The sequence below is a fragment of the Rhipicephalus sanguineus genome, chromosome 2 (genome assembly GCF_013339695.2).
Source record: "Rhipicephalus sanguineus isolate Rsan-2018 chromosome 2, BIME_Rsan_1.4, whole genome shotgun sequence".
In the NCBI taxonomy this organism is placed as follows: domain Eukaryota; kingdom Metazoa; phylum Arthropoda; class Arachnida; order Ixodida; family Ixodidae; genus Rhipicephalus; species Rhipicephalus sanguineus.
Genome location: NC_051177.1, coordinates 199,999,123 through 200,023,244, shown reverse-complemented (window position 1 = coordinate 200,023,244; position 24,122 = coordinate 199,999,123). Strand labels below are relative to the sequence as shown.

The following is a 24,122-nucleotide window of genomic DNA, read 5'->3' as shown; positions in this document are numbered from 1 at the left end:
GCTGGGATCCTAATTTTCATTCTTTCCATTCGTTGAGTCAATGCTGCCGATGTTGGTTTTCCTTAACGCTCTAACATTTAAGTTAACACTGTCTGTTCTCGCCATTGCTGGGTAGATATAAACTGTCAATCACCTGTGGCGCATACCCGTACACCGCAGCCCGTGGTAAACGGGTATGTGCCACACGTGTCTAGTGGAAAGGGTTTGACGACGTACGCGACAATTTTTTAACGTTATTCATATCATGACCCGGCAATCATATTCGTCAAATCCTCTTACCTTCCTATGCAAATTTTGGTCTACACCAAGTTAAGGAGGCGATCATGAGAGCACCCAGACGTAGGCGGCTAGATAGATAGATAGATACGTAGATAGAAACGCTCAAAGTGCCAGAGGTTCGCTAAGAAATGCTTCGCATTTAAAACTGCATTAAGTAAACGTGCACAAGTTTTCGTTCGAAATGAAAACATGTAGTGCCAGCGTTGCGATCACGCACGGAGGTCAACTCGCTGTACGATTAAACCAACTGTGCGATTTACTGCGTACAGCTTCGCGCTTATTTTACACAACTACACGCGCCGTAAAGAAACAGGACAGGAACACGCGGTAATAACCGATCTAGCATCAAATGCTCGCTTACCTGAAGTGTTACATCGTAGCTGGCTTGGTGTACTTGCGAGTGGCATTTCGCTACAACTTGAGAATCGCTGTCACGGCACGACACCGTCTCTTCCACATCGTACACGTATTTCGCCTTGCACAGCTTCGCCCCGTTTTCAAGTGCCTTTCTGCGGAAGTGGTCCTCGGGCCATGTTATTTTACTAAAACCATAGCGGAGCACAACTGGCGCACGGGACCGCGAATCCGGGAACCACGCTAGCGGGTTTACGCAGGAAAGCGTATCCCCGGAGTCGGGGCTCTCCCGGTTTGGCGCGAAACCGGATCTGACGTTATCATAGGGAGGTACTCCCTGCCCCTAGACAGGTACTGTTGTAGCTAGGGAAAGATCCGACGATTCCTCGGCCTTGTCCCCAGCCCTTACTTGCCTATGTTCTACTCGGTACCCTCACCGCAGTCGCCGGCCTTGTTTGAGTTATGCCTTCTTTGCGCGGTGTGGTGATAGGCGACAGCCTGGTTAAATTCATGTGCAGGAGTCGCCTTCACTTGAAAACATCCGTCGAGACCTGCACATTTAGTTTTGGTGGTTTTGACGCTGTGCGAATGGCTGAGGCCGTCTCTGCGATGCACTTTCAGCGCGTAGACTGTCGTTTTGTACGTTGGTGGTAACGACGTTTGCAGTGCCAACGCGGACCCTCAAGATATATGCGACAATATAGGGGTACGTATTCTGAAATTGTGAGATGCTTGGCATCAGTCATTGAAGGTTGTATTTTCTTTACGTTTTAGAAGTTAGTTCTGCAACTGCAGCACGATGTGGCCCCCGTGGTGTATACGTCTTCAAAGTGCTGCCACGTTACTCCAGCTCTGAAGACGCCGATGCGGAGCGCCAGATCAAGAAAACGCGCTTGCTGAACCGCAAGCTGACGGCTACGCTGAAACGCCTGCCGTGTGTTCGAATCTTGAACGCCGAGGTAAGTTTACGCTGACATACTGGTGCGCGCCGCTGAGGGAAATGCCGTACCGTCGTGGTCGGCACGCAGCTATTTTTTTAGCCGCGCTAGTTGCTCATTGCTTGCGGTAAAGTGATGCGGTAGAGGTCTTGCGAATTAAAATACTGACATGCCGACCACGACGATATGGCATATCCGTATTGCTGCACGGTAAACCTGCACTGCCAACAGACCCGATTAAAGCGGTATGTAGATGCGTACCGTCCGCACCGCATTCTAACGAATTTTAAAACTTAGTTGTAAGTAGTTGTAAGTGCTCCTAGCAATTTTCTCCCGTGTATATGCGTTCATCTGAAATACCTGACTGTTGTTATTGACAAGGCGTTCACACGATGTTGAGATACAGGGAAAATACCGAAATGAAGGTGGCAATGCACGTTAAGCACGTGCACACCTTTTAGTGATCTTGCATGTGGCCATTATACACAGTGGAAAACAAGGCCTTGAAATTTAATGCCCTTTCATTAAGACTGTGACATACATGGACAGTGAGGATGCTTTTCAGTATTTAGATTTAGCGGAGTGAGGCAACGTGGTGCCATTTTTAGTAGAGGCATTTGAGAATACATGGCTTGCATGTGCCGTCACATGAGCTGGCTCGTATGTTAGAGACAATTTTGATAAACCATTCCAATGTCCGTGGAATGGTTCATCAACAATGGCAGTGGTGGCGACACAAGCATCCTAGCCTTTCTCACCGAAGGCCACTAATAGAGTAAGACGGTGTTTTCAAGGCATGGGAAAAGAAATGTTTGACTGAAACATCAGTATGTGGTGATACCAAATTCAGAAAGCCGCCAGTGTCCGCATCTTCTCAGTGACAACCAACTCACTATGACGTTGTTAGGTAACTTTTGTTACCCTTGAATAAATGAAAGCCCACAAGTCACTGCTATCTCGATCTGTTTCAGTGGACGAATGAAAACCTGTCGACGAAATGGGTTCATGTATGTGAGGTACCTTTTGAAAAGGCAACAATTAAAATTAACGTTTCAGAACCACTATGGGCCCCTTGTTCACAATAAAGAATGCGAAGAGGGTGATTATTATGGCCTTGGTGCCAGTGGGTGCTGGTGTATATCCTGGGTAGGTCAACACATGTACAGCTAAAGTAAGTTGCACACATACCACATTTGAGATCAGATGTATAAAGATTTTCTTCATTGCGATTAGAGCAGTGGTGTCCAAATTAATTGCTTGGTTAGTAATGAATAATTATCCACCAGTGTTCGAGCATGTCTTGCCTTTCTCAAGGCACTTTTTATGGTGTTTTGTTGTTTGTTTGAACTTTTCGTTCCACTAATGTAGGATGTGTCACAGTTCACGCATTTTGTGGGCAACCTCCTGGAAACTATTTGTCTAAGGAGCACTTTGATTCTTTGGGAGGACAAACGGGAACAGCAAAAGTATGTGGGCATCCCATGGTGCAGGGAATAAGCGAGTCACTTGCAAGATTTTTTTACACTAATTGTGTGAGAATTTCCCAGATGCCAAAAAACTAGGTAACATGACAGCTCACACATGTTAAAGACCTCTTGGAGCAATAAAAGTTACCAGGGGTAATCTACAAAATTCCACGCATGAACTTTGATACGACTTATATCAGTAAGACTAGAAACCTCAAACGAAGTTCATCGTCAACAAACAGTGCAGCAGTGTACAATAGACAAAGAAGGGCACGGTTGTCTTTGTTCCCTTCTTTGTCTGTTGTCCACTCCTACCCTTTTGTTGAAGATGGATTAGCAACTAGCCCAATCTCAAAGCTTGCCTCAGACGAAGGATTCAACACCAATAGTCACACTCGTTCGGAGCTTTGGCAATTTTAGAGCCCTGTAAAAGCCTTTTATTCATCAATAGAGAGCCATTGGGTGTTTCCCAATATGCCTTACAAGTTTGCCATTGAAAGTTCTGTCTACGTTAATGCAACAGCTTAAACATAATAATTCTAAGTTAGAAACACAGACAACTAACTGGCTAGAATGTGCTATCATATCCTAGTGGAAATGGAAGGACCGTAAATTATAGTGATAGAATCTAGCGCACTTTTTGCAGTTTCAACAGGATTTGCATTTTTAAAATGTGTTTCAATGTTGCAAAAACCAGTTTGTTGTGCAGCCTGGTGGACAGGCCTTCATACTGTGCAAAGGAGCCATTCGGATTGCTGTACAGTCTTCTGTTCTTTACATGCACCATAATTCGTGCTTGATATTACAGTCTATATTATTAGGCATCCCCACTTTATTCTATGCTTTTTATAAGGCAAAAGGAGTGATTGCTGAGAGGCGGCTTTGCCATCACTGTGACTAAGGGAACTGGCAACATGTGTCAAGCCGTGGTGCTTATGCGCAGTGCGTATACATGCTGAGTGCACAAACACGAACCACAGCAACAGGGGCTTTATGGGGAACCTGCGCTGGAGTTTCCGCGGACAGGGTGCGCCGCCCTGCCGGGCACGGCCGGAAACACTCGGGCATACAAACAAATACGAGTGGCTGCTAACGTGAACCATGCCGCCGTGCGCGATCATCAAACGAGGAAAAAGAAGCGTCGAGACCGGCGGTATTGTTGTGTCCACAAATGCCACAATCAAAAATGTCTTTTATAACTGAAAAAAAAAATAGTCCAGAGCATAGTTGACTCCCTTCGGCCTTGCTTTCCACCGATGCGCATGGGTTGGCGCTCTGGAAAACATCACAAATCTTCTATTTGAAACTGGCCTTGAAAAAGTTAAAGAAAGCACATGACAGCTTAGCTTGCGTAAGCATCGCGCCGTACACCCAGCCTTTTCCGGCGGGAGTGCACTCCGTCGTGCGCATAGCATCACTCGCATGTTCCATTGCTGGTCACACACTGCATGTCAAACTCGGAACCACCTCGAAGTCAATTACCGCTAGGTTCCTCAAGGCATTTCTTTAAGTATCAGGCTTAGACGACGGCCGATCGCAAGTTTGCAAACGGTCTGCAGACGATGGCGAGTCGACGTCGCTATATATAAAGCACGAGACCTCAGACATGTTTGCATTTCCGCTAACACCACTGATCTCCACTTTACATCGGCCAGGGGCGTAGCCAGAAATTTTTTTCGGGGGGAGGTTCAACCATACTTTATGTACGTTCGTGCGTGCGTTTGTATGTGTGCATGCCTATATACGCAAGCAAAACTGAAAAATTTCGGGGGGGGTTTGAACCCCCCCAACCCCCCCCCCCTTGGCTACGCCCCTGACACCGGCCTTTTTACATTTATTTCACGCTTCACCGTCAGCTTCAAAACGTTTTTTTTTTTTTTAAGACTGCGATACGAGCATTTAGTGGGCAGATGCAAGCCGTTAAAAACACCGTAAAGGAAAGCGTGCAGCGAAACAGCTTCTGTAATATAGTGCGAGAGCTGTAACTACAGATTACATAAATGTGATATGCTCGCTCAAAACAGCTGTCACTCACTGAATGTTCTCAATGCTGCCTGAGGCCCTAACATTATTTCAAAGCGGGCGCACAACGAGCACACTGTATACACCGTCTAGCTTGCTAGCGCAATTTGAACACACTTACCTATAAGTTTACGTCGTGCGGTGCCACCGAAAGGTCACAAGCGCTGCCTCTTCGAAAAACAGCTTCTTCCACGTCATAGACATACTTCGCATTGGACAGCTTCCGTCCTTTCAACAGCACACTCTCGCGAAGGTACCCGTCCGCACACAGCACATCACTGAAAGCGCAGCGGAGAATAACCGGTGGCATCGCTGCTCGCCCGCTGCGCCACAGTGCAGCGAAGTGTCCCGATCTTCGCTAGTCTTGCGCGCTCCAAAGCATAGAGTTTCCTACAATACTTACTAGAGGGAACTCTGGCGCTAGTGTCTATGGGAGCTGCAACGCATGACGCTTCAGCCAGCATGGGAATGATGGGTAGTACACAAATTTGTCTAAACTTCGTTCTTTCGGCTCCGTTTGGCTCCGTGTCGGCTGCATCCGCTTTGTCGCAAAACGAAGTTCAGCAAAAGTCAGCAGTTTCACTTCACTACTTTAACCCTTTTAGGCTCACCAATTCAAATCTGCTCACGAAGTTCACAACGGTCTATTCTTTTATCCGAAACAAAAGCCAAAACACACAATAAACAAAGCCACAAGTACGTTTGAAGCCGCAAGCACGAAGACTAGGCAAATTTGTGTACTAACCATCATTCCCATGGTAGCTGAACGATCGCAGCGCCAGAGTCCCCTCTAGTTAATTTTAGGAAACTCTATTCTCCAAAGTACCTACAAAGCGACGCACATCGAGCAAAAGCCGCGGTAGTGTCCAATGGCGTTCAGCATGCGTTTGAACGTGCCACGAGGTATGTGAGGGCACGTTGAAACGTGCCGTCGTACGCCTCGCGGCGGCTCTGTATTACTGGATGTTTCTCAGCTAGCTCGCCAGGGCGGCGCAGCTTGTACATTTTAAGCGCGCCACCTGGGCAGCGCTGGTTACCCATAAGCACAATGTTGCTTTCTTATAGATAAGGCCTTGCTCGTTTGCTGGCGTATTATTGCTATTGTGCTAAACTACCACTGTTTACAATGTCTTGTGTGTATGACTGAATTGGTGCGTAAAATTGTGATAAAAATTTTGAGCCATTCCATTTTGTGAAAGCAGGTTACCAGTGAAGCTGTCTAGCACATAACACAAATATGAACAAATGTATGAACTCGTTTCTTGTCATGATTGGTGGTAAATGTGATGAAAGGTACACACACACACATTTGTTGTCTTGATCGGTGGCTCATTATTTTTTGGTCATGGTGATGACGACGGCCTTATTGTTGCTATGATGCGCAATGATCAGCTTGGTTACAACCTTGCACATGTTCTTAGCCAGAGTCTCATCTATGCCCGTCTGGTGGTGAGGTTTGTACAAATTGTGTCGCACAGGAAGCCAAAGCATTCAACACAAATTGCATAACCACGGTGGTTTGTTTTTGTGTTTTATATTTTTTCAAGTTAGAGGGTAAAAATTGGGTGCTATTTTTCAAGCTGGTAATTTGAGAGAAATCACATTTTTCGTGGAACCATCATTGAACTGCATGTTTTTGGGGGGGTTTAGTTTAGAAATTCTACATGAAATACATTTACACAAATTGATAAGTCAAAAGGACAGTAAAGAGCCTTGATAACATCTAGGAAAAGACATTTAATTCACAAAAAGCTGATCACCGATTTTTTACGCGTCCTTGTTAACGTACATTGCCATTTGCATGTGCAGCATGTTGGTCTTCATTCGAGAGCTGTCTCACCTTTGGATGTACAGAGGCATCCACTTCCACCTTGAGCACCGCACCGTGCAGCCAACGCTCCGCGGAGCATCTCTCGCGGGCGGCTGGGGCACGCAAGCGCAGTGCAACTGTAGGTGGTGCCTTCGCCGCGTCGTCTGCTAAAGCGCAGCGGCTCCGCCCAATCGCGCTTGCTCTTCGATGAAGGTAACTTAATCTCATGGAAATCAAGAAGCGCAGCGACTGCGCCTCGTTCCGCACTGCTTTTTTACCTACTGTTTTCTTTTTCTGCATGCGATCTTAAAAGTAATAAACCTTGGCCCGTGCATGAGTAAGATCGCCAAGCCGGGCTGGCACTCCCGCAACTAAGCTACTCAGATGCTTTGTGCCGTACAGTTAGAATATTCCCGCTACTCACACGGTTGTTTTCATCAGCTGAAAGTTTGGCGACAGAAAGTCGACAATAAAAAATATAAGTTTGCGCTGTGAATTGAAGGCTCTCGGAAAACTTTCTGCTTCGTGCTAAAGTTTTGAGCCAAGAAATATATAAAGCGATACGCGGTGCTTTGGGTCACCTAGCGATAAAAAGGGAGTCAAGCTTTATTCAGCGCCTGCTTACAGAAGTAATCATTTGTCAGCGGCGCTTCTTTGGTGAACTCATTGCGTGATATGAGTTCAGCTGAAAACTCTATTAGAATGCTTCTTCATTTTTCTGCATGAATGGTACGAATAAGCATGGTTGCAAATGAGTAGCAAATTAGGGCGGCGTATTGGCGAGTTAAATTCGCTAGCGCATGAAGGCAGCAGTGCTGATAACACCTGAATGTAATGTAACTTCTCTGAAATTGGCAAATTGCTCACATCCTTTGTTTTCAGGCGAGTAACAATCCAAACTTTCGCACATTTAAAGCTGTTATGTCAGACCTTAGCATGCATTTATCGCCAATTTTGCGGCGCCTAGCTTTGAAGCTGATCAAAAACATTTGCGTGAGCAGCGGGAACATTCTGGCTACTGGGCTCAAAGGAGCTGAGTTGCTTAGTTGTAGGAGTTCAAGCGCGGCTAACCAAGAGAGGCGCTCCGCGGAGTGCTGGCCGCACGGTGCGGTGTTTAAGGTGGAAGTGGACGACTCTGTACCTCAGCTGAAAGAACCCTCTCAACATCCCAGCTTTCATTAGCTATAGTCGGGTACAACTTTAGAAGGCAGCGGCATTTTCCCCTCAAAGGCGGATGCATACGAGCCTCCACCAATAGGCGCGCACTTCAGGTGACGTCATGAGCCGGACGGCCGGTGACCCCGCCGACGGAGAACATGCCTAACATGCCTAGCAGGACTATTTCTTTAGTCGCGGAGGCAATTGGCTGCTGCGCTTCGGTCATCTGGGCGGGGCCTCTCCTGTCTTCTAAAGTTGTACCCGACTATAGGCACAGCAATGTCATTGCAGCATTTGCTGGCCTCGGGTAGTGAGCAGCAGAGTCATGCCAATATTCAGTGAGTTCAGCAGCTGGTTAGTGTGGATTGCTTCCAGCAAGTACTGGTTGCACTTGTGAAGTGAATTCATGTTTTTAGTCTCTAAAATGAAGGTAGGTCAGTTGTTATGAAATGACTGTCTCAGCAGACAAGAGTCTCTTGCAATGGATTCAATACTGCTTGCAATTTCCATAACGTTAGGTGGTTTTCACCTTTGTTTGAGACGGTCCGTTTAACAGTGCAGTACCATTCTGTGGAGAGTTTTGTGCAAAACTCCACTCAACATCTTTTCACTAATGTGGTGCTGCTGTTGGGTTACGTAGACAAAACGGGTTTTACCAGTCATTCTTGAAAGCTCGCCGACCATCTGGGGATGATGGAGGATTTTAGCAAGTTTTGAAGGCGTACGGACGGTTGCTTGCATCTGTGTGCGAGAGCAGACAATGCAGCGCTGCATGTGTCACAACTTTGTGGGTGCACTTGTTCTAGCTTCCTACACGGTGATGTCGGTGTCCAACTTGTCGCCCAGAAACCGAAACCGAAAGTCGTTCATACAAATAAGGCGATGTGAAATAGTTTCGAGAGAATACATGAATTTGGGAGTGTGTCTCATGCTTCCAAGATCAATAAGAAATGTTTGCAACAAAGAATGCACAAGCCACAAATTTGATGGCACCACCCCTTTAAGTGGTTGTGTGTGAACTTGACGTCAACTTGGACAATTTGGTGGCTTTGTAACTCCTACCTAACAAAAATAATGCAACATGTTTTTAGAGATTAAGTTAGAGCACGTGCTTGGCTTTAATTCTGGGGAGTTTAAAAAAATTGAAGATGGCCTTTTTTTTTAACTGAATTTCGAAGTATTTTATTTTTAGAGACGTTTCTTACCATATGCATTTATGGTTTGCGTCTGACATCATCCTCGGCAATCATACTTAGCACAATGGTTAACCTAATGCGTGGCAAATCTCTGGAAAATTTGGGAAATTTCGAGTATTATAGACGTGGAGTGAAAAAATCTGAAATTAGAGCATTATTGAGCAATGGGTGCCGTATTTGCAACTTCTTTTGCATAAGTTATGGGCAACAGAACTGCAACATAACATTTTATAAATGCATGTTACTCACAGTAAGCCAAGAAAAATTGACTCGCAGCTGCAATAATTTCTTTGTAGGATCTCGTCAAAATCGTATTTTCGGGAAATTCGCGAAAAGCAGTTCTGCTGAGTGAAGACTTCCGTCCAAATTTTTTTGACTTAGGCAAATTTTTTTTTTTCGCAAAACTAACATTGGTTTCGTGGCCCTAGGGACTCATACAGCAAAATATTTTTTTTTTCAGCGGAATTAAAGGGGTCCACAGACATGCATCGATGTTATCTGAATACACTCTATCTGCTACAAAGTAGTAATCTTCATGTTTGCTCATGGAATCTTTATGAAATCGGAAAAATGTGGAACTAGCTGTACATTTGGCAATTTGCCCTACCTGCACGCTGTGGCACATAGGCTATACATAGGCGCCCCACTGATGCTTTTTTTAGTGTGAGCAATGGGGCCATAGTGGTCCCGAAGCATCAATTTTATGTACTTTTAAAAAATTTGAGGCGCGTTCTAATATGTTAATCTGGTACCTTCCCCATCTGACAAGTTTTTATCAGACTTTTGACTATGTAGTGAAGTGTACATCACAGGCTTGCTGTGTCAAAATTCTTCTATTATCCGCACCAGGCTCTCTCCTCTAACACTGTTGTCTTTCACATATGAACATTGGATGCTTGCACGTGTTCTCCATGTATGGCAGGCTGAAATATTCATATTTATTTTCGTTGGCTGCTGCTTCCTTGCGTTAAGTGTCAAAGCAGTTGGGGCATTATACAAATGTGCAGGCAACCATTAATTGAATCTGAAATGCATGTACCGTATTTACTCGAACTAAGCTGATGTTTTTTTATAAAAAACAATGTGCGAAAGTGAGGGGTTGGCTTAGATTCGAGTACCATGATTAAGTTTTTTTTTTTCTGGCCTTGCGAATTTCGAGTGTCGGCCTAGATTCGAGTAAGTACGGTACATATTCTAGTACTGTCACTATAGCTTCAGTGGTGGTTGGTGAGCTTTCAGTAGTGATTCATCGCAATGGTGGATGCAGGGTGTCGGAACGAAATGTTTTTCGTTTCGGTTTTAGTTTCGTTCCACCGAAAAAAGTTCCGTTTCTGTTCCGGAACTAAAGAAAATAATGTTTTGTAACGGTTCTTATTTTTATGCGAAAATTTGAAGGTAAAGTAACGATAAAAACATACGATTTGTGGTAAACTTGCGCTCCTCTTAAGAACGTGGGACGGGTAAAACACGTTCTTCCCGCATTCTTCAGAGGAGCGCAAGTAACTGTACGACGAATTGCTACAGACTAGCGCGAGCTATGTGGGGTGTCGTGGCTGTGGCTGGCCCAGAAACCTGTCAGGGAGGAGACCAAGACAAACCAGCAACCATCTTTACTCCGCCGAGTCTCGGCCACAACTGCGAGCTGCGAGCGTGCCATTGTTCGTTTTCTTCTTCTACGGACGACGCGCTTGCAGCCGCCGCTTTTATACTTGTCTATACGCTTCTATACACTTATAGGAAGGAAGAACCAGAGGTCAGCAACAGGAAAGAGCAGGCAACCACAAACGGTGGCAGCAAGGCGGCTGCCACGACGACTGCTAACCCGAAAATGGATGCGGAGCCCCCACTTGCCACGGACAACACCGGGACCTTGGTTACGTGGTGGACGAACCGTGCCGACGTGTGGTCGTGCACGCCACGTGCTGTCCGCTGTGGCCAAGGATAGCGGCTACTGCGCCCTCCTCCCCAGTTTCACCGGAGGGGAGGGGGCAGTATAGAAGCGGTGGCTGCGAGCGTGCTGGCCGTAGAAGAAGAGAATGATGAGCGATGGTGCGCTCGCAGCTCGCACTCAGCAGCCACTGGCAGCGGGCAGTTGCGGCCGAGGCTCGGCAGAGTAAAGATGGTTGCTGGTCTGTCTTGGTCTCGTCCCTGAGGGGCTTCTGGGCCAGCCACACAAACCCCAAAACTAGCACCCTTCCAAGTTACTGTATTTAAATTTCTCAAAAGTGAATTATGAATTTTCTGAGCAGGTCCTATGTTTTGTGTCAAGGGAGTGAGCATTTTCTCAGAAGCAGCCCGTCCTCGAGGGTGCAAGACCGCTGTTCTGATAAAACAAACTTCGGCACCGAGAATGCCCTCTCCACACTAGTGTGACTGGTACACGAAAGTCCACTTGCATTAATATAAACAGCTCTGGTTGCCACTCTTTTCATTTTTCATAAAATTTGAACATCTTTACTTTGGAATTCTTGCATGAGATAAGCGCTAACACTATACCCTGACATATGTATTATTGCTCACATTGCATGACCTCGGTTGTTCCAGGTCACCAAGTTTTCCCGGGAACTGAAAACTGATAAAAAATATTTCGGTTTCACTCTGGAACGAAATAATAGATAACGTTTGTTATTTTCGTTCCGGCCAAAAATATCTTTTTGTTTTTAGTTCCGTTCCGACACACGGGGTGAATGGCTATGTAATTTCAAGCTGTGATATTGGTGCAAGCCACATATACAGGGGCAATGCAAACATTCAAAGGAGCGTGTATTGATTTCAAAAGTTCCGGCTGAGCCCCATCTAGCAGTGAAAAATTTTCACATTGCAGCATACTAGCAACACGTTATGTTGCCAAATTTTTCCATTATCTTATGAAACTGTAGGCTGTGGTCCCATGTTGTTCACTTCCCTTTCTTTTTGTTTAGTGACTTCAGTTGATCTGCAAGTTCTTTCTTGTCTCAATGCATCACATTTTTCCTAATTGCACTAATTTTTTTTGTTCCTACAGCATCGGTTTCTCAATTCCTCGAAAGAGCCACGACGTGCGCCCTTAGCAATTGATGGGTACCATGTGCACGGAGGCCAAGGGATCGATCAGCTGGCCAAAATCGTCAGTTCTCTTGCCCGTGACTTCGGACCTGGAGTGAAGTCACATGGACACAGCGAGCTGGGTATCTGCTACAGGCTGCTGAAGTGCAGCCACTGCAACACAAAAGGCCGCGAAGTCCTGCGAGTGCAAGATTGTGCCCCAGGGTCTTTCAATTGAAAGTAATACATATAGCATGACCTTGCATTAATTATCTTTCATAAATGCTAATCACTACTCGAACAAATCGAGAACGTTTCTGTATTGCAGCAAATAAATGTAGAAATTGCATATGTCATCACACCTTTATTGCCCAAAAAATTGCATTTATTGCACATTCATCAAGCAAGTGACCTATGCAGGACACTATCTCTGCAAGCTCAGATGTGCACGTGCAGGCCTTGCATTTATGGCTTTGCTATCTTGGCAGCCCTAAGTTCTATTGCTACCTGTGAATGTGCCAAGCAGATTGGTCTGAACGGCATCACAAGTAGCTAAACACATTTTAGAGCGCAATGAACTGGGCTAGTTGGTACTACTTCATTATGTCACAGTGCGAGGAAAGAAGCCAAGGCACACAGTGCTGTGTCCCAGCTTTTTCCTCGTTCTGGGAGCACTGGAACAATGAACATTTGAGAACATTCACTTGGAGCTCCTACCATCACATTTGGCTGCATGCTCCAAGCCCAGCTCGTCCAGACATGATTCAAGGCATCACAGTTGTGTTCGCATACATCATCTGTGTAGAGAACAAGTTATTTTGGATTGAAAAATGGCCATCCACCTGTTTTGTACAAGGCTACCAGGAAATCCATACTGATTTCTCAGAAAGGAAGACAAAAAATTCGTACTGTTCCTGGGCTCAAGCCTGGAACCAACACCTTTCCAGGGCTGTTTCTCTACAACTGAGATAGCCAGTAGGCTAGCAATGGGCAGTGTAAGGGCCAATTAGTTGAAAAGTCAAAGCACACAGAATGTGGCAAATGGGTCCTGTGGAAACGTGCAGCAGCTTTTAGCAGAAGATTCTGCGTTAATATCTATTTATGAAAATCAAACTTGAAAGAAAAAACATTACTTGCAGCTGGTTATAAGCTACTTATACCTACTGTGCTTTCCACAGAACTCATTTGTCATATTCAGTGTCCATGCGCTTCAAACTGAATTTGCCCTCGCACTTTGATTACTAGCATACTGGTTAGCTTAAATGGTAGAGCGACCACCCCGAAAAAAAGTCGTTCTCGAGTTCAAACTGTGGACCATGTCAAATTTTTCGCCAACTAAAATGCTGTTCTTTACGAGAAATCCATATGAATTTTATCGTAGCTTTGTGCAACAAATGGGAGTGGATGGCCATTTTTACATTCATAACCGTTTCTATGTTGTGCAGAACTCCGCTGTTATAAACGAGTCATTTTCTAGCAGCCAACAGCACATCATAGTGTTTGTAGATCTGGAGTGCTTCCCAATACGGACCACTGAGAATGGCACAGTTGCATTGTGGGGCAAAAGTATATGGACAGTTTGTGCCACTGAGCAAGCTTATGTTATGAGGCCCAGCAGCACATAGTGCTGGCATTGTTGACATAGTTCCTTGAAAGGCAGTGGGGGTTAACATAGGCTGAAGTTGAGGCATCTCCGTTGTAGTGCAGACAAAACGGGTGCGGATAGTTCGTTCATGCTACTGAGAGAAAGTAACGGAAGACATGGCAGCAACACACAATGCCGTTTATGAGTTTGCAAGGCAGGCCAACTGCACCAAGGCGGATGAACTGCAAACAAGAGAGCCACATGGCGTTTCTAAGTGTCAGGCTGTACGTCACGAAAATTTAGCTCAAGAAAGTGAGCCCATAGTGTGCACTATAGGTGAGACCGCATCTGTTTGTATATAACATGGCAAATAAGCTGATTGGTACAAACTGAGTGAGAAGAGCTTAGCAAGAGTTTCATGCCACATCTTGAATGTGCTTGAAAAAGTGCGTGAGCCAACATGTTAATAGGCTGCTATCGAACAATGTATCTAGTTTTTCTTTTCGAGTAAGACCTGTATATCCAAAAGTTGGCCTCCCAGACAAATATGTATTATGGGTGTTATACTGTCAATTTTGATCACGATGGGACCTGACTGGGCAGAATTTCTCTACTGTGATTATTTACTGTATGCAAGTTGCAGAAACGAGTCAATCACTGTTGAGAAATTTGACCCTGATTGGGCTTAATTGCGATCAGCAGTGCACCATGTGACAACGGTATCATCCGAGTTAGTTTCTAAGTATGGTCTACATCCAAGCCGTGGATGGATCAACCTGTAAACCTAAAGCGGCGGCACTTACGACTGCAGTTTCGCAAAGTCGTACTCTGTCTTGCTGCAGCTTTTAGCACACCATTCTTTCTATAACTGTTTAAGACGCTTTGTATACAACTGTCAACATCACATGTTTTTGCTAGTCGTGTTGACTAGTGGCTAAGAAAGAACAAGATACATTTAAGAGTGGATAAATTGAACCTCCTGTGTAATAGATCTGTTTTCAACTTCATTTTGCAGTGTACCGTTAAATATAGTCAATTAGCAGAAGGCACTACCATGTTTCATGTTCCGCTTTTTCCAAGTCACCTATAAAGTATAATTTATCTTTGCTCGAAATGATCATAACCAAAAAAAGAAAAATTAGTACTATATTTCTAGCCTGAGATTTCATTCTATTTTTGCAAAAAGCAGAACATGAATGACTTCAGGTTCAATGCAGTTGCAGTTTAATCAAGATTAGTTACTATAAAGCACATACATGACAATATTTTTGTTGCAACGTCGACTCCCTTGAGATAATGTGCAACTCTGACGAATTACAGGCAGTTCTTCATAGATCGCGTCTGAAAGGGTTTAATGTAGTCGAATGAAAGCTCGCACTTGAATCGAAAGTTCAACCCGACTTGCAGCTCAGTTGTAGCAAGTTCTACTGTACGTTTAGTTCTGATTTTTTTCTTGCACGAATTTATACAGAACACACCCTCAATTGGTGCGCTGCTGGCAGGCACTGATTAGTTACTGCATATGCTACCTTTAGGTAGCGTAGTCAGTAACTCTAGCACTGATAAGAAGAAATCAGCGTCTTTAGGTCAAGGGTGCTTGAACTCTTCCAAAAACACCCCCTTTCGTGAAAATGAGCAAGTGTAGCGCAAGAATCTTCAAAAGCTTTACGTTGCGAGGGGTGCTGGACGTGAACAATTCTGTCTTATCAATAATGCAATGTCCTGATGCACTGACAGCGCAGAGGTCATCAAAAGCAAGCTATCGCTTCCATTATAGCACTAAAAGCGCCTTCAAAGCAAAGCTGTCAAATTGAAATCACGGTTTACATGTATGTACAAAAAAAAGAGGGGGTGGGGGGCTGGGCAGTCATCGACGCCCATTAGCAAAGCAATATTTGTTCGCGGCAATACCTAGTACATCTGAATTTGCTGCACAGCTTTAGCTTATATTTTGTGTGGTACCCGCGCGTTCATGCACGTTCACGATCGTGTCCAGATCATCGGAAATGAATTTTCAGAGCTCGACTGGCTCGATACCACATCTAGCGCAAGTTAACGATCAAAGAGCTCGATACCTATCGAAAGCGCAGAGCATGACACTCATACAAAGCACAATGTTGAATTGGAAGTTGCATCGGAACGTGTATCTTACCAATGACCTCACCTGCTGTGGTGGGCGAGCGGAGTCGAGTACGAATATCCACGGGTGAAAAAGGCACCACACCTTCACGTGTGAGAAAACATACCCTAAACTCGATAGCGAGCGTTAATGTTAACATTACCACGTACAAGAAACTAGCGAAAGAACAATTTACATCGCGCAAACGCTGCAAATTGCAAATAAACAATCCGCCATTGCAGACGATGTCGATGTTGATCGAGCTCTCCTCTGTAATAAAGGATTCGTGCCGTAGCCAGAAAACGTGTGCAAATACCGCTGCAATAATAATAATAATAATAATAATAATAATAATAATAATAATAATAATAATAATAATAATAATAATAATAATAATAACAACAACAATAATAATCTAAGCATTCATAAAGAAAGAAACAGATCTAAATCGATTCTGACTCTGTCCTCGTGGCTTGAAAGGAAACTGCATTGCATTACTGTAATGAATGTAGTGCAGGAACCGCATGCACAAGTATGCATTATCAACACAGGAAGACACAACCAGGTTAAGCTTTGACAATAAGGCTTTATTAAAATGCTGGTTTGGTTCCTCCATAGCTTTGGGAAATCAATGTCATTTAACACCTCTACAATCAGTAATACAATATCTGAAATGAGAAATCATAAGTGAGAAATGGGCAGGTCAGCACGTTCACCAATCGAACACTTTGCATTCCAGTCAATTATTAATTACAGCAGCAGTTGTGTCAGATAGAGCAGATGAGACATATGAGTGACTGTCACTTGCCCGTTAATCGGGCTGGCAATCGCCGGGCGGATTCTAAGGGCTGGCGTCAAGGCCCTCCGAAAACGCACCACGAAAGCGCGGACAATTTAGAGTTGGTCCTTTGGTGCGCCAGCGAACGCCGGTTGTGGTCCAAAGACCGAGTCAGAGCCGAGAGTCGACAACACAAACGAAAACGAAATATATTCTCAGTTAAGGCAATACAAATAATACAAACACATGCACACTCGGCTGGTACCAGTTACAACTTCACGATATAACTCAGATGGTGTTTACACAACGGGAGCTAAACAAACAGATCACACGCTACGAATGCAATCGCATGCATTACAGCTATTCAACGACAGTTAAAGTCCTGAATAGATAATGGCGTATCCAGTCCACAATACTTGGACGGTAATCGAATGCTTCTCTTCAAGGAAACACTCACGCCAGCTCCAGCGTTGATCGTCGTAGCTCAACCGTCGTCGTGACTTGTCACGGCTCACACGGTGTCGTCATCGGATTCTTCCAAATCGACGATCGACTGACCACACACCATCATAAACACGTCTTCTTTGGCTAACGGAGCCACACTTAGCGTAACTTCACAATCACCGGGCCGACTGACTCGCTCACTCCTTCGCTAACTGTCTCACTCCTGTCTGCACTGACTGACTGGCCCTCGTCGTTTGCACGCTTTTATCCCTTCTTCCCCGGTTTCCAGAAGCGTCGGGAGAGTTCTTCCGCGTGCAATACAGCCAAGCCTAGAGAAAGGGCGAGAGCTTTCTCGTATGTTCGAATCGCGACGGCATCGCTCGGGGATGCGTCCCCCCTTCCTTCTAGAATCTAGAACCATCCAGGCTTTGCCGGGCGTTCGATCATGTCGACGGCGTCTGGCTCGAGTGGGTGAGGAGGATGCGGCGCGCCGGCGTCTTTTGATGCTTGTTTTTTCGTCTTTTCGCGCTCTTGGCGAACGGTTCGCGCCGTTCTGTCTCGTAGCAGTTTGACAGCGGCCTCGCGCGCGCTTTATACCCGCTAATTTGTGACAGTGACTTAAATTTTATATTTAGTGGAAACCTCGGTCCAGTGCCAACATCAACACATAGTACTTTTCATATTTGTTGAGGCATGTGGTCATCATTGGCAATAATAATAATAATAATTTCTGGGGTTTTACGTGCCAAAACCATGAGGTAGGTAAAGGCACGCTGTAGTCGAGGGCTCCGGAAATTTTGACCATCTGGTGTTCTTTAACGTGCACTGCCATCGTACGTACCCGGGCTTCTACCATTTCGCCTCCATCGAAATGTGACCGCCGCGGCCGAGATCGATCCATGACTTTTGGCTCGGCACTGTTGTGGCCGCCTCCAGCTTTGCAATGCTTTGCACTATGTGCAATGCCCGACTCGTTTCAGTTACTGTTTCAGGTGGGCTCTCATAGTCGTCATTGTCAGTGCTTGACAATGTGTTAGCAATGACCACACAGTGAATGTGCTTGCACACTTTGAAGTGTATCTGGTGCGCACACACTGCACATTCATTGCATCTCAAGGGACAGCAAGCAGCATCCCCGACTTTTGTCACTGTATAAGAGTGCCCTTTAGTAGACTGAGATGGCACAGTCTACGTGCCGTCTTCGTTTAATTTGGCACAACCTGCCATTTCAGTGCCAGATCTGTGGTACCTTTCAACTGCACTCAACTTCTTGCCCTTTGATCATCTGGATTGCCCTCTTCATCAAAAAATGATGTCAAGTCCATGAGTGCAGAAATTAGTTTATCAACACGCTTATTCTTTCCTTCCAGCATGCTGTGCTTCATCGTCCTGTGCATGCTCTCAAGGTGCATGTTGGTGTTGATACCTGCCCTCGTCCTAAAGCAGTAGGCCGGCTCTTGAGGTCTAACTGCATAGTTGTCCTTGAAGTACTTCAGAAAATCCCTCAGTTTTTCTTCCTCAGTGTCAAGGAATGATTGAAGATACTTTTCAAATTCTTGCTGGTCAAGGAACTCTAAAAGGAGTCGCACGTTGTGGTACATGTCTGGCCTCAGTTGTTTTTCTACAAACTCATGTATCTTCTTCTGCCAATTCCTATCCACATGCCAGGTGCAGAGAAGTTTCAGCTGAGGGACACCCATAACTGACGACCATGCCTTGTAAAATTGTGAGGCGTCATCAGACATAAGTGTCTTAGCAGCCACTTTTTCGTTGATGGCACACTCAAGAGACCTGAAAAAGCTGCCAAGTTTTCCTCATTCATCCTGTTGCAGATGAAATAGGCTATAGGTATACCTTATCCCACTTCATCTAGCACTAGAAGAGTGGTCAGCTCAAACTGTTACCCTGTAGTTCCATGTGTTGAGTCAAGACACACAGTGCCCGTGCCCAATTCTTCTAACAGCTCTTTTTGTGGCTCTGTCATCAAAGCAAGGGCAAAATCTGTTGCACCAAAAGTACCAGTTGGGTCCACTGCACCTTGTGCCTTATACAGACAGACAAGTGTTTCACCTTTGTCTTACATTGCTTTCACCCACATATCTACACTGACAGCATCATTGGTGTGACACTGTTCAGGAGTAGCAATGTGAAACTACCGTTTGATGTTATGCAGAGTTATGCGTTCTGCCAAATGTGCTGGCCTCAGCTTACATGCCCCCAACAGATGTTCTTATATTATTCAATATGGTTTTCATGGGCACACCACGCTCCAGGTCCTCTGCTACGTTGGTTAACCCCGTTGGCCTTTTCTTTGTCACTCATCCTCAAGTGCTGAATTTCTGCTTTATGGCCATAATGCTTTCTTTGGTACCTTACATTTATGGTGATATCTTCAGGTGCCGGGCTCTGAGTGTTCTCCTTCTTCGTCACAGTAATAAATGAAAGACATATCTTACTGGACTTGCAGGTACCCTGACTTTTTTCTCGACGATTACCATGACCTTCCTTTGGCCTAGCCACTCCTGATCTATTAGAGTAGTAGTGGCTCCTCGTTTCCCCACTGGCCAGCTTTTTGGGAGCCGTGTGAAGAACAAACCAACAGTTCGCCTCTTCCTGAGCTTTCCATTCACTGAATTCTGTAATACAAATACAACAGAGAGAGACATTAAACCAACGAAAATAGTTCAAAGGCCTTAGACATAGATTACAGGGGCGTAGCCAGGGGGGGGGGGGTTCAACCCCCCCCCCGAAATTTTTTTCAATTTTGCTTGCGTATATAGGCACGCACACATACAAACGCACGCACGAACATACATAAAGTATGGTTGAACCCCCCCCGAAAAAAATTTCTGGCTACGCCCCTGATAGATTAATGTCAAATGTTTTATTTTGCTCCCTCACTCTCTCTGCTTCACAAAATAAATTAAGTCCTTCAGTTACCCTTCATCTCATTCAGTGCACTGATATTCTTTCTGAAAAACTTCTGAAGCATAAGTTTTTGACCGAGCTTACGAATGTGCTATCAACGGCAAAAACGACTGGGTGATAAATGTGACATGAGATGAACATGGGTTTTAACAAAAATGGGTCATACAAATGAAGAAACAAAGTATACGGCTTAACAGCGGAGGTCATCAAAAGGTATTAAAAAAAGCCTTTAAAAGGTTAAAACTTAAAAAGTAAGAACAATAAAAGTCAACAGGTTTTGCAAAAACACAATATCTTTCTTCGAGAGCACACGTTTTCCAGAGTTGTGTGTGACCTTGCGGAGACCTTGTTGCACAGACTCAAGAAAACCAGTGATGTGCCTCCAAACAACAAAGATGGGACAAAAACTGCTGTTATCCCATACGTGCACCAAGTGTCACATAGGATTAAAGGGACACTAAAGGCAAATAACAATTTATGTCAGAGTGAAAGCCCAATGTATGACAACTTCTAAAACGGCAATATTATCAACAGCAGTGCCCTACTTACCGAGAAATTAAGCTAAATGTATCACATGATGAGCGCCACGAGTGGGACATTTTCGAAGTGATCCCGATGACGTAGGGAAGTCGGCCTACAATAAATCACTAGTAATCAAACTAGCAGCAGTAAAAAAAGAACATACCGAGCATCAAAAGACGTAATAAAATGCTGTTTGTTCGTTTCCGCTTGATTCATGGAAAACAAAACCTCCGTGGCGTTGCCATGGGGAACGGCGCGCGTGGTTCAAAGGTTTCGTTTTCGCCGAACTGTGCCTCGCCCGTCTCAGAGCCGTCTCAGTGGTAGTTTCGGGATCGCGTACTGCCGTGCGTGTTTTGCGGGCTCGTGAAAGTCTCTCTGACAGAAAGTTCGACAAAATGCCGCATGCGTGTGATATTGCCGGATGCCCGAATGGTGCACAACGCCAGTGCTGCAGCAAGGAAACCGGTGTGTCTTTTCACTGGGTGCCGCGGAATGAACCCTTACGCTCGAAGTGGCAGTGTCATGCCATTGCGCCAGTGTGCTAACAGTCAAAACCTCTGCGTGTGTGCTCGCTGCACTTTCGTACTGAGGATTACGAGACCAACCGCAACTTGGTGGCGGCTTTGAATGTGCCCATCCGAGTCTTTGCCGCAGCGCCGTTGTTGCCACTGTGGGTCCCGCTACTTCCGCTCGGCTGCTACTAGTGTCGGCGGCCGCGCAGTAAAAGCGGGCAACGTTGGGCACGGCAGCAGTGACGTATGAGAGTCGTATTTTCAGGCGGGAGATTTGAAGCGCGCTAACGCGATGCGGACCACTAAAAACGCGATTTTATTTCAAAATAAGCACTTCCTTGGCACAAAAGCAGCACTACGATGTTTCTGGACCGCTATTTCAACAATCAACGTCGACTTAATATTTGCCTTTAGTGTCCCTTTAAGAAGGCTGCAGGGTGCGCAGGAGTCAGTGTAGTGTTTACCGCCCACAACAAACTTTGGAGGCCTGTGCAAGCGTGTAAACGTGAACAGTGAAAGGCCTGACATGCTGCAAGAAGCACACCACGCGGTTTTTGTCTTGTAAATGCGGCATCGTGTGTAAGATTCCGCTCTCTTGTGGATGTGTTTACATTGGCCAAACTGGCCAATGTATTAACGATCGCTTGCGTGAACACGCCAACAATTTAAAAGTCTGACGGCAACATGGCCTTACACTGTGCAGCTTGCGGTTGTACCCCCTTTCTTGACCAGGCTGTCATAGCTCGAGAAATATATGATGCATCATGTGCAGAACAGCTCGGACCCAGCTGTGTCAGCATGCCCTCTGTGTCACTCACGAAGAAAGAGTGCGTTTTTGCAAAACTTTTATTGTTGTTCTCACTTTTTAAGTGTTAACCTTTTCAAGGCCATTTTTAATACCTTTTTACAGCCTCCTTTGTTCAGCCGCATCATTGTTTCTTCATTTGGATGATCCGCTTTTTGTTAAAACCCATGTTCATCTCATGTCTCATTTATCACACAGCCGTTTTTGCCGTTGATAACGCATTCATGAGCTCGGTCAAAAACTTCTGTATGGTATCAAAGGTTTTTTCGCTTTGTCGCCCTGTTTCCATGGGCACGTTACCGCCTGTAATCTTTAGCGAGAAAAAAAAAAGCGTAAGGAAGAAAAAAAATTAAATTTTTTTTTTTGATAGTCTTGTTCTGAAGCACTCGATGTTACCACGTGATGAGTGTAGCGCATTAAATGTTAGTTGGAAGTAGCGCTCTATGTGTCGTTTTCACTGTCCCTGTCTTGTGCGCTCACCTGTTTCAACGCATCATGTATCCACCGGACATATTTGCTCTGCTTTGTTGTTAGAGGGAAAACAAAAAAGCGACGCAAGCGGCAGTACTTTCAGTGTGATCGAGCAAATTGTGAAAATTAGTGCCTCTGTGCATACTTGTTTTCTTTTTTTTTTCTACGCGACAAGCACATGCGAATTATAACTAGCTGGCACAGTGAATGCACGTGGAAGCGGTCATATGCTGTACAGCCTCACCACAAAAGATGATAAAAATGCACTGACACTGTCTTTTCCAAAACAGGATGGGTACTGACCTTTATCTTTGTGGAACGCCTGCTGCACGTAGTCGGCGGCGAATTTGTGCGCTGCGATGTGGTGCTCCACATATTTTTCCAGTGAAGACAGGCCAACGCCACAAACGTCGCATTTCATGGGAGTATTGACTTTTGCGGCTACTTGACGACACCGACGACACTTCGTTACACGTGCGCGGAGACAGCGCCGGCGGAGGTGAAGATAATTAGGGACGAAATTCATGAAGCACGTGACATACTAGGCACTCCGTGGCGACACGGGGAAAAGTCAAAACCAACTTAGGGAAAAAAAGTCTTCAAGTGACGTCACACGTGAGTGACGTGGCAGTGACGTCATCTATTGTTCGCGAGAGAGCCCTTACTCCGGCGAAACGCATGTTTACGCAGGCGCGCTCGCCGCGGCACACTGCGAGAAATATATAAAGCTTTGCAAATTTTCTTCAGTATTCTTTCGCTTGATGGCGCTAGCTGAATGAGCATTCGCAGAACCTTGTTAATGTTTTATTTTCTCTCTCTCAGAAGCTTGAACCGAAGCGAAACGACGCGCACAGCCGAAACATATGCGAGCTGCAACAAATGTCGTCGGATCGAGCGGCGGACTTATGCCGCGACTTCCCGCCAGGCGCATTTTTTCGGCGCGCCACCTATCCAGCGCTGGTCTCCCATACGAACGCACAGCTGCGGCGAAGAGAGAAAAACGGGAGAGAAGAAACGAAGCGGAGGCAGCGCTCACGCCACCTCCTCTCATCTCATCGCGCTCACGCGCGGAGAGGGGGGAGAGTTGGCGCATGCACAGTATGGGTGCGGAAGCCGCGAGAACGGACACTTCCCCAAGCATAAGATGCTTCCGCATCTAAAAGCGTAGGCGCGCGAGTCGAGGTCAACGGCCGGACGCCCTTTCGGCGTTCGCCAGCCGCCGCAGAATGGGGTTGAGGCGGGAGACGCCGGTCTTGCCTGGCCAACGCCAGACAATGGGAAGGTGTGTCTGGCCAACGCCAGAACATTGCAGAAGCCGGGTACGCGCCCAGGTGGGAGCCCGCAGCGGCCTCGACGCAGGAACTCTGCCGGCCGCCCCTCCCGCGCCCTGGTCGCCTTCTTCACTCGGTTACGTCCCGGCCACGTCTCCTCGCTTTGCTGTTCTACACCCGTGGCATTTCTTCCGAAACACCGTGGCGGCTCTTCATTGGACAGATATGGTCACGCTCACACGTGCTGCGGTCGTGCGTCATTAGGCAGTTTTGGAATAGCGTACGCTAAGTTAGCGTTAGCGGCCCGCTATTTCCATCGCTTAACGGGAGCCCGCAAGCGGTCAGCGTACCACGCATGCGCAGCTCCGCGAAAAGCCAGCGCGAAGCTTTGCGTACGCTATTCTAAAAGTGCCGCTTTTCTGCGACGCTTAGCAGAACTC

At 45.8% G+C, this 24,122-nt stretch overlaps 1 protein-coding gene and 1 long non-coding RNA gene across 3 annotated transcripts in view; one reads left to right on the top strand and one right to left on the bottom strand.

The window, feature by feature from the left end:
* The window catches only part of LOC119383992 (uncharacterized), a 60,290-nt gene that overhangs the window by 12,446 nt on the left and 23,722 nt on the right, over nucleotides 1-24,122 (bottom strand). The window lies entirely within an intron of this gene.
* LOC125757291 (uncharacterized) lies at nucleotides 895-12,660 on the top strand. Its single transcript, XM_049412730.1, has 3 exons — nucleotides 895-1,339; nucleotides 1,408-1,592; nucleotides 12,228-12,660. Exons 1-3 carry the CDS (start codon nucleotides 1,324-1,326, stop codon nucleotides 12,483-12,485), a joined length of 459 nt encoding a protein of 152 aa, XP_049268687.1. The 5' UTR covers nucleotides 895-1,323; the 3' UTR covers nucleotides 12,486-12,660.

Bases quoted from the DNA above. Each gene is read 5' to 3' on its own strand.
- LOC125757291 (XM_049412730.1), top strand. The intron at 1,593-12,227 runs GTAAGTTTACGC...TTGTTCCTACAG, and splicing joins TTCGAATCTTGAACGCCGAG to CATCGGTTTCTCAATTCCTC.